The sequence below is a fragment of the Manduca sexta genome, chromosome 27 (genome assembly GCF_014839805.1).
Source record: "Manduca sexta isolate Smith_Timp_Sample1 chromosome 27, JHU_Msex_v1.0, whole genome shotgun sequence".
Lineage (NCBI taxonomy): Eukaryota > Metazoa > Arthropoda > Insecta > Lepidoptera > Sphingidae > Manduca > Manduca sexta.
In genome coordinates, this window is record NC_051141.1 from 4,054,763 (window position 1) to 4,075,476 (window position 20,714).

The following is a 20,714-nucleotide window of genomic DNA, read 5'->3' on the forward strand; positions in this document are numbered from 1 at the left end:
GCCGTTCAGAAAATGTCTGAATACTATGTACCTACTTAGCACAATGCACTGGCACGTGGCTATATACGATGAACAAAGCCCAATTACCCTCAAAAGTACTGGTTACTTAAACTTATCACAAAGGATTGAATAAATTACTAAGTATATTTATATCACTCATGTTACACAATATTCCACCTGAGTTCGAAAATTTATATTAAAACTTATGTAAGAAAATGCGAAACTCAACACTAATGTCGACTGTATTTACAACAACGTCGTGGCGCGTCGTTTGGAGTTTAATAACTGATTTGTGAATATCGTTATTTCACTTCAAACCTATTATAGGTATATTATTTAGAAACATGACATTCAGGCACCACACAGATCCTATCAACTTGTAGGTGAGAAATATAAGATTTCTTTGTAACTATATTTAGTGGTACTAAAAGTACCTACTATTAGTAATTTAGTAGTAAGTATCTATCATAACCAACACAGTCACTTTCATGAGGACGTATTATCTATGCAAGGAACTATGTTATTAATGTGCAATAGTTTTACAAAAATGGAATAACTTACCGTCCTCTGTTTTCGGTACTCTATAACGAGCGAATACTCATCCTTGACAGGCGTTTACCTAACATCGCAGATCCTTTCATCAGGCTAGTATTACTGTCGTCGCTTCGCCTAGATAAAAATGGAGTAAAAATGGAGTAGAGGGAATGGCAGAGACTGACTGTAACATTATTTATAAATAGTCTAAGTGCACCTTATAATTAGGTACTACATACATCATGCAAGGTAAATTTATATTATAAAATTACACGCGCGATTACCGCGCCACAACCGCGCGGTTAATAACGGGAAATTGAAGGCGCTATTACTTATTTTACTTTACCCTCGTTTATCTTATAACAATAATTCTTATAGATTTACAAAGCGATTAGCTAATTTAAAATCGCCTTAAGATAGGAAGTGACAGAAATATGACGTAAAGCAACACATTGTTTTTGCATATTTTCATAATGCCTAAAAAGTCCATGCATATTTATTTTCCTTTGTTTCAGCTTTCCTTTACTTTAGTGAGTACATGAGCGGTTATGTTAATTATGGGTGAGTTAGGTATGAAGTGGATTTAATTTAGGAATTAATTAAACTTAGTGTGACTCATCATCATCAGTATCATTATCAACCCGTTGCAGTCCACTGCTAGATGTAGGGCTCCCTATACAAACTTAAAACTTAAAAAAATACTTAATACAACTTTTTGTGATTCATTAGTCGAAAATAACATTTTACCCTGGATGTGGTCGCTACAATCTCCTAGAACACTATGCGGGCGATATAGTATAGTTCCAATAAGGTCGCCTGCGTTCTAGGTATGGTTTGCTATTGTTTATGAACAGGCGCGGTATTTTCCGCTGGTCTTGCAAATATTGAAATGTGGTAATCATGTCATACAATGGCAAAAGTAAAATATTATGTAAGTACCTACGTATCTAAATACAATCTGGTCATATCTAAATACAATTAGTTGGTGGTAGGATATTTTATATCAGCCCGAATAGCGACCACCGTACGCAAGATGTTAGAACGTCATAGGGGCCCACGTGTGTCGCGTTCCGGGCTCAGTATTGTTTATGGGTCACTGGTCACTTATGTAAGGTGTCAAAACAGGCATAGTGATGCCTCCTTTGACACCTTACATTCCATGTGGATACAAAAATCTTACCAGTAATAGTTTAAAAAAAAAGCACATTTAAATATACCATCTAGCTGTTTTTTAAACGTCTAACACAAATCTTCAATCTAAATACTTACATAATATTATACAGGTACTCAGTTTTTACAATACGAATACCGCGTGATTTAACTTACTACTTCCCGTGTAGGGTGCCTGGATATTATTTATTTTTTACTAGATTACAGTATGCTTCGTGCAGTTAGCAAATGGCTGTTATTAATAAAACAATAATAGATGTACCTACCTATTTTTTTTTTTTGGGAACTGCCATGGTTTTCACCGGGGGTACCCTGCTAAAGGTGTACAAGCGATCCCCCGGCTTAGCAACCACGACAGCCCCATCATGAGTTGGTGGGCCCTAACACTATCACTGGAGGTTTGGTAGCCTCCAGCTAGATGGTCTTAGGGCCCGGGAAGAAGAAGGGAGGGGATAGAGGGAAGAAAGAGAAGAGGAAGGAATAGGAGTTCTTAGGATGGTTGGAAGGAAGCGAAGGGAAATGTTCACGAACCCTTAGACAGACCTCAATGTGAATTTAGCAACCAAGAGGCATACGCACGAGCTGTGCGCCTAGGGTGCGGCAAATGTGCCCCGTGCATGCGCGTGCATTTGGTGTGGAGACCAAGCGCACCAGAATTGCTTCGGGGCGGGGGGGTGTGGTACCTACCTATTACAATACTTATGTTTAAGCGAATTCCACGGTAGGTTTTTAACCCTAAAAACTAGTGTGGTTAATTAATTATATTACATAGGTAAGAATTGTACATAATACTATTTTCCTGATTTATACACAATTCTTTCATTTGAAATATCGTGTTATGTTCAAAAGAAGCTTCTGTAGGTACCTACTACTTGCAGACCTATTTACCTAGGTATTAATTATAATTAAGTATCTTACTAATATAAGTTTTAAATAAGTACACTAAATGGTATATTTTCTTTCAATATCTTAAATAAGTATAACAGTTAATGTTTTATAAGGATTTAAAAAAGTACCATACTTTTAGAAATGCGAGAGAAAGATAGGACTTTCACAGGTATAGTTCGGACAACTCTCTAAAACTGTATATGTTAAAGGGATTCTAAAATCCATAAAAAGAATATATTCTGATCTATTCATTTAAACATTCAAAAATTGTTATAAATTTCATAAGATATTTTTAGAAGGGAACTTTGTTTTTTTAATAGTTCTAGGCATACGATCTTACCCCCACATGAGTGACACGATAGATATTTTTAAAAATATTCTACACATGTAAATAAATAACAAATAAACAAAATCGATCATTCGCCGGAGCTAAAAAAATGAAATAATATCTGAGTTCAGACGTTTTCGTGTATAAATTTTGACACAAACTTGGAATATTTTACAAGTGCTAGACCAAACGATTATTATCAATTCATTAACGACAAATAATTGTATACGTAAAGATCGGATCTCAGGGAATATAGGTGTTTCGACAAATTTGAATAAACAAGTCACAAGATTTATTTCCCTTATTATACTATATAACTACAAAATTAATTGAAAACAGTAAATACTAAATTAGGCAAATTCTTGCATGGGGTTAATCCGGATCTGCCAGGGAACGACGAAATACCGATAGTCTGTTTGTTAGCAGCACCGTAAACATTATTTACTTGACGGAATCATTCATGTTAACTAGTGAAACGTAGGGAACAAGATGGGGTCGCAGGTAGTTTAGTCTGAAAACAAAAATTATAACACAATTGCGAGTTATTTGTTTTATACGATGTCACACCTCCTACGATCTTACCCCAACGCGCCTTAGATTAGCATCTAACTTCATTATAATATAGCTATTATAATGAAGTATAAATACGTACTTATATAACATTTTATGAAAGTGTTTGGATGTTTTTTACGCAGGAGATACTTACTTATTTACCTGTTGAAAGGATTTTGATAGATTTGGCACACGGATAGACGATGTATTTAATTAACATAATTATAAGACTAAGTAAGTACTTAAGTACTTAAAAATATGAATCCTTGAAATTATGCTCTTAAAATATCGGGAGGAATCCTGCATAAGTACCTAAGCGAAAATATGGGAAAAGTGAAGACTGCCAACCCGCAATAGGCTAGCGTGATGGGCTAAGGCCTAATACATTATCAGTAATAGAGTAGTTCGTACCCAGCAGTGGTAAAGTCAGTAAACCATATATCCACAGCATATTAGAATGCAGGGCTGACATAAATATTATAATAATATAAAAAGTATATAAGCAGACCACCCCTAAACTAAGTTATTGCGATTTGCGAACACCTCAAGCGAACACCTTATTTGTGTTACCAATGCATAAAACGTCCCTTGGTACAGGATTTTTTTTTGGAAAAGATTCCTAATGGACAGTTTTAAATGCTTAAAAGTTAAAATTGCCATTTCGTAGTACTGGTCACTTTGATCTGAATTTTTTTTGTCTTTTGTTAAGAATTCCAAATCAAAATTTATAAATGCATTTATTACTGGTATATTTGAGTTTCGAAAACACTTAAGGTCAGGTGGGGCAAGTGCGCCGACGGGGTAAGTGCACCTACCCTAAAAAAATCGAGAACTATTGATGTTATACAATTACCGCAATCTTACATCTATGCCACTAACTGAAATACAGTTCCACTAAAAACATAAATGGCTATGTTTATTTTAATACGATTTATTCGCCATTTTATTTTAAGTGTCATTTAGACCTGTAAACCGAGATGACCCCGTGAAAGATAACATCAAATATTTCAAGATATTTAACATATTTCTGTAAACCAGTAAGGTGAATACATAGTTTAAACCTTTTATTTTAACTTCCTGCCTGAATTTTATTTATATATACTAAAATAAAGGATTTTTTAGCAATGCGAAAAAATATACCTAAAAATGGACGAGTAGGGCAAGTGCGCCACAGTTAGTAGTCATATGGCGCACTTGCCCCTGATCCATATATAACCAACCTTTTTTGAGAATAAGTTTTACTAATATGAATTATTATTATTAAAATGTTATACTTAACAGCAGAATTTTTTGTACTCAAGGTATTTTGTTTTGAGCCGACTTAAATAAAAGGGCGTATTAGTTAATTCGTTTTTACAAAAGAAAAACTGAAATACCTTGGTCTAGAGCAACTTTACGTGAATAGGTTGCAACTGTTCGATCAGGCACGTTATCTGGATATAATGCAGCTAAAACATATCAAATGTCATAAGGCCAAATTCTAAGTAATTGAGTTATAACGCATTCAAAATTGTTAATTCCTACATTTTTTTAGTTTTTAGAAATAAAATGGATTTTATATTAGGGCTACCATTTTTTCAGTCCAACATAAACACAAAACTCTAATATAGCAAAAATATTAAATAGCAAAAAAAAATCTAAAATGTTTTGAAGCCCTGATTTACATATATATGGCGCACTTACCCCGAATTTGATTTGACAGTCATAGTTTGTTATAATATTGAGTGATTAAAAATTATCCAAGAGCAATGCGAGTAAAACTTATTTCTCTATGGACTTTTCTCACTTTAGTGAGTGTTTTCTTTATAATGTTTCATATTGGCGTTTTTTTTTTTACACAGGCGCACTTACCCCATTTCCAGAGGCAAGTGCGCCTACTACCATTTTTTTTTTACTTTGAGCAAAATATTATTAATTTATGGTCCGATTTCCTCGAATGGCTATAGGTTGTTATCACAAAATACCAAATATTCTTAAATTAATAAAATTACATTCTTGAGTCAGCACAAAAAGAAATTATTTTGCATTGAATCCAGCTATGAAAATTTTATGGCGCACTTCCCGCGACAGACCTTACTTATTTATTTTTTCTTGATTCGTTATTTCTTCAACGACTTTCAAGAACCGACCGGAAAATAAGGTATATTATATAGTAAATTTTTACTCTAGTTCAGGCTCGGAAACATTAGAACAATTAGATTCAAAATCTCACTACCAAAAATATTTGGCTTTATTCTCTATGTAACAAACAGGGTAAACCAGGCACATATGGCAGTAACTCATTCTCACTAAAATGGCTTTACCTAATGCCTAGAGTATAAGTTTTTCATCTTATAAAACACAACAATTACTGTAGAGAATTGTATCATCGACAACTTTTATCTGACCTATGTTTACGATAATACTTCCGGTTCAGAGGAAAATGGGAGAAAACGGCATTTTTTACCTTTGACTTTGAATAAAAAATTTTGCACACATAGGATCAATGGGGACTTTTGACATTTTATTGGTAATGACATACTTATTTAACGTCTATACCAATTCTCAGCTCTATGCAAATTTTTCCTAACTTAAATGTTTAATTTGACTGGACTAGTATTATCTCTATCTTTGCTCGTGGCAAAAACAGCGAGAATACGTAAACGCTGAACATATTCAAAAAATTACCATCCAAAAGTACTCATAAACACCTGCAAGTTATTGGTATGAAGATAGTTTAGAGCCCCATAGAGGACATAGGCTACTTTTATTCGACAGAAAGAAAATTTAAGCAACAATGTTTGGCTACATAGGCGAATCGGGACAGGTTGTTAATGTATTTTTAAATCGGCCACAAATCCGATTCACGTCGCAAAACCATCTTTAAAAATAAATAAATTTAATGTTATAGACTATTTAGGTGCATTTATGTTATACTAACTTTTGATGGCGGCTTTGCCCGCGTGAAGGAGTTTTCTGGGATAAGTCTTGCTATATATTTTCCTATATATAATAGTATATATTACCTTTCCAGGGTCAACTATATCCATATGAAACTTCATAAATATCCGTTCAATAGATTTTGAGAAAATCATTAGTTTGGTCATAGAGGCTTCGACATAAAAGGTAAATATATGATGTCGCGGCCTTTTATTTAGAACTATAAGACAAACAATCCTAGAGTACATCATCTTTGTCTAACTCGAACGGTTTAGAAAGCGTACGCCAAGATAGTAATTTTTTTCCGACTTACTTGATATGTATCGTTATGTTATGGCCAAATTACACAAAATCACTATAAATTGTAGCCTATGTGTAATTCTGATGTATAATCTACATTACTATAAAGTTTTATCCAAATTCGTTCAGTAGTTTTTTCGTGAAAGAGGAATAAACATACACACATACATATATGCATCCTTACATCCATCCTCACAAACTTTCGCATTTATAATATTAGTAAGATTTTGTGTCTGCATGTCTGTATGATGTAAATACAAAAATATAGTATTGCATCTTTTGTGCCATATGTTAAAGTTTGCTACTAATTGATTTTTGAGCGAGTCTTAGAAATCTTCCTTTGCCGTCTAGTTAAATAGACAAAAACTTCGAGATAAAAGTAATAACAAAATGTTGTTTCAATATTTTTAAAACGTAAATGTTGTGTATTTAATTTTTATTAAAACTTAGTTGGCAACACTGTATCGACAGTGATCAACGACAGTGAGTGCAAGCGAGAAGAAAATAGAGGCGACGCCATTTATATCTCATTATCAGCGCGAGTAGTGCATGTTATTCTGTGTTCTCTTTCCCTCCGGTCTAGATGAGGCTGTAACGATTATTCAGGCCCTGGGACTTGGCCGCTGGAAGTTGGGACTGGGAAGCGCAAACGGGAGTCTAGCTTGGTTATTCGTAGTGACTTGACGTGTTAAGGCAAATTTAAATTTGTACATTTAAAATGGTTACATTATTTCCTCTTTTCTTCTTGCTGGCGTTCGCGGTGTGTGAAGATAACGTGCGATATGCTGCAGTTATTTATAGACATGGTGATAGAACCCCCGTTAACTTCTACCCCAACGACCCATGGCACAACGAATCCAACTGGCCTGTGAAACCTGGACAGCTGACTAATGAAGGGAAGAGGCAGCACTTTGCTTTAGGACAATGGCTTCGGAAGCGCTATGCGGTAAGTACATATAAATATCTAACTAATGTGTAAAAAGAATAATAAAAACAAAATGATGTCGAGGTTCAAGTGCTAAAATACGTGAGCATAACAAAATATTATTTCTGCAAAATTTCTTTTGTCTTAACCTATTGATACGTCTGCTACTATTCTTATTTCAAAGGCTACAAAAGACTATTCTTAATATTTTTAGGCTCCTAAAATGTATATAATATATAGTTTTTATCCTATAAGTTAAGCAAAACATCTGTTTACCGGTACAAATTATCCTTATCAAAACTACTTTGTCAAAGCAGTTTTAAGTAAGTAATCTAAGCGGACTTCGCGTCCGCTCGGCTTTACTTATATTATAACGTATACGTGCACAGTCCTAATGTAGTTCACAGCAGATTATGCGAACAAAATCTTTCATCTGCTAATTTTTATGTGTGATTCATTGTACCTATATAGGAACCAAAAGAGCGCAAGTGCGCAGCTCGCGGTGCGCACTCGAGTCTGTATTGATTTTGTATTTGAACAAGGGGTGGGTGGGGCCATTGAACTGGGTGCTAGCCTAACTAAAATGTTATATGTACTATCAGCTATGATATCTACCTAGATGGAAATTCAAACATGAGTATTATCACTTTATAACCTATTGGATTGAGTTTAGATTCCCTTGAACACTTGATCTAAAGCATTATGCATAACCACAGGCATTCATATTGTACTATAATAAGTAATTAACAACTTGTTGCATTGTTAACAAGAATTCAATCAAAAGAATATATTCTTATTGTACTCTATGTTGCATTGCATGTAATTTTGATGTGATCAGTCAAACCACCTATAATGGACAATACATAGGTATTATTCAGGAAGACCAACATTTATATATGCATTTTCTTGTTTTATTATAAAAGTATGTATTTAACCTTAATCTTCAATGTTCATATTCAAAGCTATAAGCAAAAGTAGAAAAGCCTTGCATGGGTTCGGTAATCAAAACACAATATTGATTAAACTGCTTACCAACACAATAATAATTATAGTGTTGAATTTTGTTATTAAGCATTTTTCCATTACAACATATATGCAAGTTAAGCACTAAAATAGCATTATGACAAACTCATTTATTCAGCACTTTGTACATTAGGCGCTATAATACAATGTACATTTAATATGCTGCACATTTAAAAACTATGTGTAATTTTCACATATTGCATACTTTGCACTGATATTGATTTTTTGTTGTATGGCACAATGTTGCTGGGACTTCTTTGTTTTATCAACTACTAGGGAAACGGGATGGCCAAACAGGAGGCAAAAGCTACAAAAATAGAATAGGGCAGAGGTCAAAGGTGGGGTCTACCACCCTTCTCTATATATGAAGGGGAGTGGGTGGTGGGTGGAGGTCAGTGCTACTTCAGCATGCAGGTAAAAGAGGGTGGCTAGTATGTGCCTGGAGTTGCGGTGGGATGGGACAGGGAGGTATTATCCATAGGTTATGCGGCCCAGATATCATGGATTCCAGGAACTATTGGCTGTTTCATTCAATTAAAGACAATCTTTTCTTTGTTTTTAGCATTTGGTGTCTGCTAACTTCAATCCTACTGAAATATATGTGAGGTCTACTGATGTCGATCGCACCCTTATGTCTGCTCAAGTAAACTTAGCTGGTGAGTAAACATTCTCATTCTTACTCATGGTATACATATAAACATAAATTCGTAGGTAAGTGAAAATTTTCCAATTTCTTTGTTCCTAGGAATGTACCCACCCAAAGGGCAAGCAGTTTGGAACAATGATTTGAATTGGCAGCCAGTACCGGTGCACACTGTCCCAGAGTATGAAGATGAGGTTCTGGCAATGAAGAGGAAATGTCCAGCCTTTGACAGAGAGTATGAAAAGTTGAAGCGCACAACTGAATACAAAAACAGGCTAAATCGTTTTCAGAATCTCATGGAGTAAGTTGTTGAATGGTTTTTTATTTGCATTTTATTGCGACTTTTTGATATGCGGACATTGCGAATGCTGTACCTAACACTAACAAATAACATGAATTGTGTACTTAATACTGCATTAAATTAATAAATGTTATAATACGAAAATCACATTCAATTATTATTGTTTAATACAATGAATCATGTACCTTGTAATTATATTTCTCTATCACCGTGGATTTGAGTTCTGTTTCAATATTGAAATAGTTATAATATTCATTAAATATGATTAAGAAATGTATTGAAAATGTAAGTAGCTAGTATTGATTAGAGAATTATATATTAACAAGTATTTGTAGTATACAAATAACACTATCAATTATTTATTTTACAATATTTAAATTATTAAAATTATGGAGCTTTCCAATTTGGATGTAAAAATAAATGTATTAATCGCCACAGTGTTTCATAGTTTTAAAAACATTTTTACAAAAGTAGGATTGTAATGAGTATTTCCGATTAGTATTAATATTGATTTAAACAATTGACATTGTTAATTTTAACTGTTCTACCAATCATTATATTATAAGCAGCGTTCACCAAAGAATAAACAAGAAAATCAAATTAAGTCAATGCAATGAAACTACGTATCAAAGCAGATCAGTCCGTAGATTGTCATAACCGTCACCTGAAGATTCTTGTGTGAGGTGCGCTCCACACAAAAAGCTTCATTCGATGAGTATGACACTAATGCCTCACTTCGGCTCCTCTTCAAACAAGGATGGCGTACCAAGACCTGTGGAAACCTGTAATTCATGGCTGTTTTACAAACTGTTTTGCTTGGGTTATTTAAAAGCTAGGGCGAAATGCAATGGGTTGAACACTAAAAGCTTTTTTACAAAATTGCATATAATCCCTTTTGTAGTAGATTAATTTCTGGTTGGATATCATTAGAGATCAGGTTATTTACAACTTAAAACCAATAAATATTAATTTAAAAATTTAAATATGCAACATTAATTATTCGAGAGAAGCAAATTATTAGTTTTTTTACTTCAACTCAGTATAAGTACATTTTAGTGTGTACATACAAATATAATTGATAAGATAATAAGATAATAATATATTCATAATATTGTAATTGTAATCCGGTAAAATATCCACCTTCATGAGAAAAGAAGACATTGTACCTTAATTTTTTTTAAATTCGTAATCATTAAACAACCTAATTTAACAACACTTATTTATCTCCGTACAAAAAATATATGTAGTAACGTCCTTTTTCCTTACGGCGGCATATCACTTGTTATCGGCACTGAAAGCTCGTTTGCAAAGGTCATTATGATTATTGTGTATTTTGGCGATTATGATAATTACTCACAAATGAATCATAAATTAAAAGGTTTTTTGTGTTCATTGGACATTACAATCAATCTACGCTCTTATTGTAGCTCTGCCAGTGTGCAGTTTAGTCGTTATGGGTTATTTATAAACTAGCGCGAAATGCAATGGGTTGAACACTAAAAGCTTTTTTGAAGATCTATAGGGTGATAGATGAAACTTAGCCTAGAGACATCCAACGCTGATCGTAAGTGGGCGACAAACATTGAGATCTTGATTGATGATAATATAAGATCAAATATTAATCACTATTGCTGTTTTCCTTGGTTACTGTGAACCTGGCATTTCGTATAGGAAACAGTATCGTTACACTTATCACATATATTTAGTGTTATCAAGTCTCGTTAAATGCTGATGTCTAGGAATGTCAATATCGTAATTAATTAATTAATTATATTATAACAACTTGAATGTCTCCTGTTAATATATTAATTAAATAGACATTAGATTTAAGAAATTTAAGTATATGTATATAAAGTTAACTTGTAATATTTTTTGACCAAGAAAGGTTGCAGATGAAAGCCTGTCTGGAGTAAACATGTGAATAGTTGTGTAACAAAACTTTTATATTAATTTATTTGTAATTCTTTTAATATGATTGGCTGCGCATATATGTATAGTGCATGCGACTGATAGATAATTATATAATATGTATGTATATGCTTTTGCGTAATTGTAAATTCGTAACTATGGTCACAATGTCAATATTAACGTAGTATAAGTACTTACTATTGTTAGACAAGAATAAATTGAGTATAATACCATTTCTCACCAGCGATTTATGAAATAATTTCAGGTAAGTTGTATGTTGAGACAAAAATTACATATTTATAGCTTCGCTTATTTTTATTTATCATGTTGCTATATTGATAAAATATCCAATCCAAACATCTACAGAATATGGTTACAGCCCCCGGATTCGACATTTCGAATCAAATACATTCCAGTTGTCCTTAGAATATACCTACGCTCTCATTAGACAAGGAAGTAAAAATCTTTAATGAATGAAATACATTATTATAATTATAAATTTATATTATAGAAGTTAATTTGCAATACAATCTGACAGTTATTTGATGGGTCTCTTGGCACCACATTTACTTGTTCCGTTAGCACTCTCCATTGACCCCTTTGTCTCTTTGCTCTCTAAGTCTCGGCATCCCAATTTCAGTATGTCCATCTCGTTTCATTTTCCATGACACCGACGAGTAGGTATCTACGATATTTTTAAATTGTAGAATATTGCGCGTACGCCGCGCTGCATTGTTAATAGCATTTATCGTTAACACAATGAGCAATATCCTTCTATTCACGTGGCTGCACCATAAGCCATGGTTCATGGATTAGGTATATGTTAGAATTTGCGAGTATTCCACTGTAGCTCAGATATCGCTGCGGACTACAAATTGTACAGACTTCAATAATAGGAGATTCGGTATTCGACCCCTAATGTAAATTGTAGCTAATTATTACTGAGCAAATACACAATAACAGTGTTCAATTTAAATTGTGCACCGACTCATAAAATAAAGTTAAATATTTTTATCGTTTTTTAAATCGCGTTTTATTTTGTATGAATTGTAATTACAAGCAGTATAATGCTCGCATTTACTGTACTGGAGCGTTGTGTATATTCTAGTGTAGTTGGGTAAAACATGTCGTTGATGCGCGTGTGTAGCACACGGCTGTCGAGTAGGGTAGGCGTAACATTAACTACAATGTTACGATAGAATGATGATATTTTAGTGACTATAGTAATATGGGCGTTATCTAAAAGAATATTGTTCACAGTTGTTTGAATTTTAAGCTAGGACTAAAATTGTTATTTTGTTTGTAATATAATATTCTCTTTCAGGTACCTGTCCATCAATAGCGGTATGAAAGTGAAGGATTATGACGATATCGTTGATATTTATAGCACACTTTACATTGAGTCCTTGTACAATTTCACCCTCCCTAACTGGACGGCGTCAGTCTTTCCTGACAAGATGCGCGAGCCGGCCTGTTACAGGTAACAAACATAGCCAAGAAACGTCCCCTTTAATGTATAAACGTTCAGAATGTGTACGGTTTAAATAATTCCAGTTTCGTTACATCGACTATGACGCCGATGCTCGCTAGGCTGAAGGCCGGGCCATTCCTCCAGGATGTTATTGGCTCTATGATGTACATAATTTCCAATGAGACCATTGGTAGCAACTATACCTTGCCGCGGCTTGCCATCTACAGCGGACACGACTATACAATTGGGAATATCCTCAACGCGCTGGGCGTCTTTGACAAGAACTGCCCGCCCTATACCGCCACCATTTTCATGGAATTGATCAAGGGTGAGGATCTATGTTGGTTAGGAATAGCATGTTCGATTAATATAACCTGCTCTGCGATGGATAATTAAATAACTATGTTTAGTAAGATTAAAACAATAATTCAGCTGAGTCTCGGCGAGTAAACTGTATTGTGCGTTAATTTTGATAACTAATTTCGTACTTCTCGTTTTGTAAAACAGTATTTTGGTATTTCAGTTGACGTGAGGTACTACGTGCGCATATCTTACCGTAATTCGACTGAGATTGTGGAGCCCCGTGTTCTGATCCTGCCGCACTGCGCCCAGGACTGCCCCATCGCACGTTTCAATGAACTGTACCGTAACTTACTGACTGTTAACTGGAACTATGAATGCGGCAAACAGGTAAGCAGAATGTAATCGTCACGTATACATTTGCATGTGTGTGATAGATTTTGCATATTTTGTAATAGCAATATTCGATAGTAGCCGTCTTTGAAGTCGCATTTTTATCAAATTTTTTAAATCAATAAATAATATGATTATGCACTAATTTAAAATAATAATTATTAATTTCATGATTATTACATAATAATTTCAACAAAAGTAAAACTAATCGAAAACTTGGATATGAAAGGAGACAATCATATTTCAAAATAGATAATATGATTTATTCATACTAAATGACATTTAGTGCTTGGTCTTGCACCGTGATTAATTTGTTTAACTAACTGGAATGTGTTATGAGGAAGATATAGAAGGTATGACAGGAAGGAATTTGACTAATCGTACATTTAAAATATTAACAATCTTTAAAAATAGTAAAAATAAAGTATGGTTATAATAGTTGTATAGTTCTAAGACAGGAAAATCCTAGTTATATATTAATTTAGTAACAAGTAATTTGCTATTGTATTTTCTTTGTTTTATCGTAGATATCTGCGCATGAGTTACTTTGATCGAGTTCAGTTGACAGGCGTTGGCGCATTACGTCGAATCAAACCGAGTGTTAGAAATTATAATGTCCAAAACTTGGTTCATCAAATTAATTGTTTCGATAGCTAATGCACTTTGGACGCCTGCCACCTGACCTCGGCATAATTTGTAAATACCGTATTATCGATGTCGTCGCTTGCGCTCTAGTCCCCATATCCTACATAATTATGTTTTCAGTTTATTTTTTATACGTCAATGTGTTGTGTAAAAAAATATAATGAAATGGTTTTTTCCTCAAGTTAGCAATCAGTTTAAATATATAATAAGTTTGTCCTTATTTAAAGCGCGTTCTATTATGGAACAAAGTCATGTCTGAATCCATTTGCACACGATCCAAAGCGGATCTTATTCCACTCATATATTATGTATTCTAAGTACTTAATATTAATATTTCTTTTTTTTACAGTTCCCCCCGCTGCTTGGAGTCTCGTTCTTTGTCGGTTTGGCTATATTTTTTACGATGTATATCGTGCATAAGCTTCACTTCGCTAGGGTGTCGCATAATTACGGGTAAATTTATTTACATTTACAAAATAATATGAGATGTTTTGCTGATTTCCCATGAAATAACAAATATTGGTTGCCTTATATTTAGCAGGCAACGGAGTGGGTTCGAAAATTTAGTGAATAGGATCGCAATCCAAATTCAACGTTAATTACCATTGAGAGAAGTACGGTGAGCACGTAAGTGTTTTACGCGATTTGGCGACGCCATTCTGTGAAGAATGATGGCAAAAAGTCGGGCACCAGGGCGTCAAGTAATCGTTTAATTTTGCGACAACACTTCTAGCGATCCATTATTATTACTGTCAGCGACGGCCCCAGCAGATGCGACCTTTCCCAAGCTTCGTTCAGATTGCTGCTCGGCGACCATTTTACTTTACTTTGTTTTTATCTTTTTTTTGCGACACCTTTGCACTGATCTGATATTTAGTGTAAACTATAAAGTGATATTAGCTTAAGGAAGGGATTGGATCTCATCAATATAAATTAGAGTAGGAATAAAAAGGAAACTTTAAAAAAAGTACTCCTTTTGTGCCAAAAATAATTAAACCGTAAAAAAAAATATCTATAAAACATTTGATATTTTTTCCATTTTATAGTTACTAATGAATGTTTTATGTTTAATAACTTTTCTAAGAATATAAGTAGGTTGCAATTTGGAATCGGTAACAAGAATAAAACAGTTCATTTTCTTAAAATGGCCTTCACCACAGTGTTTACCTTGTGTGTGAAAAAGGTGGTCTTACATGTATCCGTACTTTCAAATGAATGTCCAGGCAGAGACTAGGGAAGGCGAGAAGGGACCCGGGACGGAAAATCGCGATTGAAGATCACGTATTGATTGATAGTGAATTTGCACAGGTCTAATGCAGCTTATTCAAATAATAATAATTATAATTAGCCTTTTTTTTGATAAATTTAATGGATCGGCCTAAAGCGTAAAATAATTATCAATCGCCATTTACCATCACAAGGGTCCTTCACGAGACAGGGGCCTTCGTCTACTGCAGGGCCACCGCTGACGCTGTCACGCAATTGCATGTGTAATGTGGGCGCATTCCAAATATGAGATTTTTTGCAATTATTCTTAGTTATTAGGTTTGATGTTTCGCTTTCTTTATTTTCAATGTTGTAAAAACTATAATCAATGTACGTTAACAGTAAGGGCAAATGTCGTAAGAAGTAGGTAACGACAATATCTTGCTTTTACTGTAGGAAAATTTATTCAGTGGCTCTGGTGTAGTGGTTTATTTGTTTTGCTGTTGATCTAATTCGTTACGATTTGTTTTCAGAGTGACTACTGGTTACGGCTACTCAAAGTTTGGATCCCCGACTTTAACTATCCTAAAATCCGGGCCTTCCTAAATCATTTTCTGTTCGTGTTATGCGTGAACTTATCACTTGCAAAGATGTTATGCCTGGCCCGTTACGGATACTGCAAGTTGTTTTAAATCAACACAAGAACACGTTTGAATTTGAATGTGTACTTGACACGCATAACTTATTTATATTAATTATGTATATTCCGACAATATAATAGTATCTTATTCACACATGATAATGATTAAAATTGCTGGTAGTACTTAGAGCCTGTGGACATCTGAGAACTTTGATGTAAAACATAATATTTCAGACGTTTGTTTAACTTTTTATACAATTAGTCATTTGTCGATTATACATTTATATTTGTTATATATTTATTTTTTTATATTTTTTGATCTGACTACGTAGAGTTTACGTTGTTTATTTCGTACAATCTGTCAGTCCGGATAAATGGTGCACAAGAGACATATCTAATACTACTCGCGACTTGCCGAATGGTGTATATCATTTTAAACATAAGATTGTAAATGCTAAGTTACCGATTTATCTCAGAAGTTCACCGGAATATTTGATCTGTACGTATAAGGGCTTTCATTTCTATAAGTATATAATATTTGGATATGGAGAGATAATGGAACGTTTGTTAATTATACCATTGTAAGTTGGAGTGTTATCACTAAAAGGCTTGTGGACCCTCTTACTTACAAACATTATGAACCAGTACATACTGAAGTACTGCGCACTATTTGTCAAGAGAACGAAACAAACATGGACAAAGCAATACGCTCATTGAAGTTACAAATACGGGGATTAATTTTTATAATTTTTTTACATTAACGTTACTAATTTTTCCAACGAAAATACATATATTACGACTGTTTTATAGTGTTAAAATTGCTCAAATAAGCGTTACTGGTTCGCAATTTAAGAATTATGCTCCTAAGAATACAGTATTTTCTATTATTTTTCTATTGTGATGGTATGTAAGTTGGAATTTTCGAACGTTAATTACGCGTGTACCAAAGTTTCGCGGGTTAGTGGTGCACGTAATGTAATGTAGGCCTGGTTTGAGGAATGTGAAATTTTTCTGTCATTGGTACTTATTAATGAAAGTCCACTTGAAGTACAGAGTTTTTCGATGTCTTGCCTACTTGGTATAGTATGTGTGGTTATAATAAGGCTCAATGTGTATCTTAAATGTGAATTTTATCAAGGTTGTAATTTATTCAAGTAGTGTCGATATTTTGAAATGTATATTAATTAAACACATGCAAGTTTTATGAAATGTGTCAACATTTAATATCATAGTGTCTAGTATAAGGTCTTCGTGGAGAGTTTGAATTGATACGAGTAACCAGCGAGATGAGGCTATAATCTTGACATTTTTATATTTTGTTGATGTATGTTAAGTTGCGAAATTAATTTAGTACCTAATTGTACTACGCGTATCATTTTTGAACTTCTTTTCCAACATCATAAATAGACAGGCCAATATACTTAAACCTAGGGAAGGTATTTGTATAATGATATTAAATTATCGTATCACAATTTGAGTTGTGACGTCAGACGATATTATACCACAATGTGTGTTCTTCGCTGTCACAAAAGATTACAACTTCTTTTGTGATTTTATGTCACTTGTATTTCTAAGAGTTTATATTATAACTGTAGACTATGTTTGAATCATTATATCTATTGCTAAACATTGTATACATTGAGACAAAATTTTGACTATTATATTGAATAGGGTGTAAATGCTTGATGGTAACACTATAGTAACCATTGCGTGGTCCTTGAATGAGTAGAGTCAAAGACTGAAGTAACAATTTTATACGACTTGTTATGACAGTTGATATTAAAATTAAAATTTACATTATAATAAAGTTATATTTTTTATAGCAAGAACAACGACGATGGTCGCAAAAACCTTTGTTTTTTTTTTATTTGTCAACGATAATAAAACTTACGAAACTTGTGCGGTGTCCAAAATTAGGCACAAGTAAATCGAATTGGCTTGTCGAAACATGACTATTTATGACTAACTTTTTGCCTATAGGTGATGCATTAGTTTATTTGTTGATATTAATTATATATTATTTCTCATACGGTGGAAAAATACTTGGGTACTGAACTGTGAGAATGGTACTGTTTGTCCAAAGACATTGTTCTCTATGACTATCTTACAATTTCCGAGATCTCTTATGTTTACTTAGCGTGCGCTACCGACCGGGTGGTGCGTTTAAACAGGTTTTGCTTTAAATGTGTAGCGTACGTGGTGTTCTGGTATATCTATAGATTAAATGATGAATTTCATGATATGCATATTAATGTGGTTTAAAGTAATATTCCAACATAATGTAGCGTAGACATGTTATGAGGTATACCTTTATATTTGATAGGTGTTTCGATTTTATGTATAAGCAGATCGGAACCGAAATTTTTCTTCTAAATGAAATTTTCAATAGGAAATTGTCTTTCGAGGTTCTAAAAATATACTGCCAGTTTTGGAGGTTGTTTTAAACATTGGCAAATTAGTTATTGCCATTTCGTCTTGAAAGTTACTTTTCAATTGTTCCAACATATTATCCAAAATAAGGCCTATTGGCGATAACTGGATTTATTTCTTATGTACCTACAAGTGTACCTATATTTCTATTATCTATTGTATCTTAATGTGGTATAAATAAATAAAATTATTGCAACAAAATACTTCTGTTTTTTTTTTGTCATAAATCCCTTATTTAAGTATTAACGTGACGTAGATTCTAGGTTTAAGGACTAAGAAATTAGACAGGCCGCAACAGATGTAACCACCATCGACAGATTCCTATCTGACGACGACGACCATTGAGGACGTCCTCGTCGTCAATAGTCGTTCGGAACTATGCGAGAATTTAATCCTAAGGCCATTAAGGACTAGGTTACCCTAGGACGTTGGGCAAGTAGTCTTTGTCGTGCCCTATAAAAACAGCTCTATAACGCACATGGCACTGCATTAGACTTGTCACTCATTTGCCTGATAAGGCCCAAGGATTGCACTAGCTGCAATATCCTTAAATTGGAACACAACAGTGAACGCACACAATTGTTTGAAGAGAGAAAAATATATTAAAATCATTAATATGACTGTAAACGACCTCAGTGGTCAGTCTGCAATTGCGCTTGGTAAATCGCAATAGGCTTGTCACCTATTAATGGCATATAACAATACTTGTTATAGTAGGAGATGGGAGTGTAATATGCTTTGCCTACCCCTGGAAAAAAAGAGAGGTGATGCTATCGATGTGTTCGCGTAAAAGCTTGTGAAGATTTTGGGTGTTTCTTATCCAATTACGTAATCAAATACTTATACCCGTTGCGTATATTTAAGCCAAGAATACGGACAGAACAAGCCGTATTCTGTGAATGCTAATGACATTTCACCATACGATAAAGCCCGTGTTTGTAATGTAGATTGTAGGTAGTGTTACTAAATACCTACACCCACTTTATATCTCTGAAAGAAATGTCGATAGGTAAGACTGTTATCCTGGAAAATATCCACGCAGACGAAAAGCATGCAAAAGCTATAATTGACTAAGTACTTACATATATACATAATAAGGGGGTGACATTTTTTTTAAATGAAATTATGTACAACGACAGAGTACTATTTACTAATAGCGTTATATTTTTATTGTTCAAATATGCTCAACTTAGTAAAAATCCGTGATTTTGTTTTTTCATTTATAATTTGGCGTTAAAACGCGGTGTTACATGACATTATCCCTGTATGACGTCATCGCACATACACAAACTTTTGTCAGTTGTTACACCTAAGAACAAAACAAACGTCTTGATTTATATCTGTTACTTCTCCGCTACAATGAGTAGGGCAGCATATAAATATTGCTGGGTGCTTTTATGTAAAAACTCGTACTAAAACTGTTCATTCATGTGCCAAAATCAAAAGAAGAAGCGGTTAACTTTACTTAACATTCTTAATTTTAATGACGAAAATAAAATATTAACAATACATTTATAATAAAGAAATGTCCTGTTGTTAAAACTAAGTAGTAAGTGCCAAATAGAATTATAATATATATGGAAAGTAAGTGCCCAATAGTATGAGCCGGGCCGGAACGCGAAGATGCGATGCGGCGAGCATTTTTGAATAGGTGCTACGTCCATCAGCGCATGGCGCGGCGGGCCGAATAGATCAAGCCGTCAATAAAATATGATTTTTCCCGGTTCTGAATATAAGCTTTTCCAGCTTTTCTTTCATATATGTATATAAAATGTAATATTGCTGATCAAAAATAAAATTGTAGGTGAAACATGTACATTGGGTCACCTAGTGTCATCTAAAACATAGGTAAAACACATTGTTTTATTACTTCACTTTAAGGGCAGGTACATATTGATATTTTATTTCGAACAAATTCTAACGAACCTAAAAGTTATTGGATAAAATAAGTGGCAAACATGTGGAGCTTGGAATCATTTGGGGAAATGTAACTACAAAAATCACAAAATTGAAGGTTTTAGACCTTATAAAAATAACTTAGTTGGACCTATCTAAACTATAAATCTGCATAAATATTTTATAAGAATGCAGTAGGTGGTTAATCATTATTTTGAAAATCTATTTTGAATAATAAAGTT

At 33.8% G+C, this 20,714-nt stretch overlaps 1 protein-coding gene across 2 annotated transcripts; it reads left to right on the forward strand.

Annotated features, from left to right (window-relative positions):
• Positions 1-7,187: 7,187 nt before the first annotated feature.
• LOC115448626 (prostatic acid phosphatase) lies at positions 7,188-18,779 on the forward strand. Of its 2 annotated transcripts, XM_030176114.2 has the most exons (9): positions 7,188-7,637; positions 9,202-9,295; positions 9,385-9,583; positions 12,816-12,971; positions 13,046-13,290; positions 13,486-13,652; positions 14,650-14,753; positions 14,839-14,927; positions 16,040-18,779. In XM_030176114.2, the coding sequence occupies exons 1-8, from the start codon at positions 7,410-7,412 to the stop codon at positions 14,897-14,899; spliced, it is 1,254 nt and encodes a 417-aa protein (XP_030031974.2). In that variant the 5' UTR covers positions 7,188-7,409; the 3' UTR covers positions 14,900-14,927; positions 16,040-18,779. The 2 variants fall into 2 exon arrangements, with proteins under 2 accessions (XP_030031974.2, XP_030031973.2); XM_030176113.2 differs by lacking the exon at positions 14,839-14,927.
• The last annotated feature ends 1,935 nt before the right edge of the window (positions 18,780-20,714 follow it).

What these genes read in the sequence shown, in the direction of transcription:
- LOC115448626 (XM_030176113.2), top strand. Translation starts at nt 7,410, where the DNA reads ATGGTTACATTATTTCCTCTTTTCTTCTTGCTGGCGTTCGCGGTGTGT. An exon ending in GGCTTCGGAAGCGCTATGCG is followed by an intron (nt 7,638 to 9,201) that starts GTAAGTACATAT and finishes CTTTGTTTTTAG; the next exon opens with CATTTGGTGTCTGCTAACTT. An exon ending in TTTCATGGAATTGATCAAGG is followed by an intron (nt 13,291 to 13,485) that starts GTGAGGATCTAT and finishes TTGGTATTTCAG; the next exon opens with TTGACGTGAGGTACTACGTG.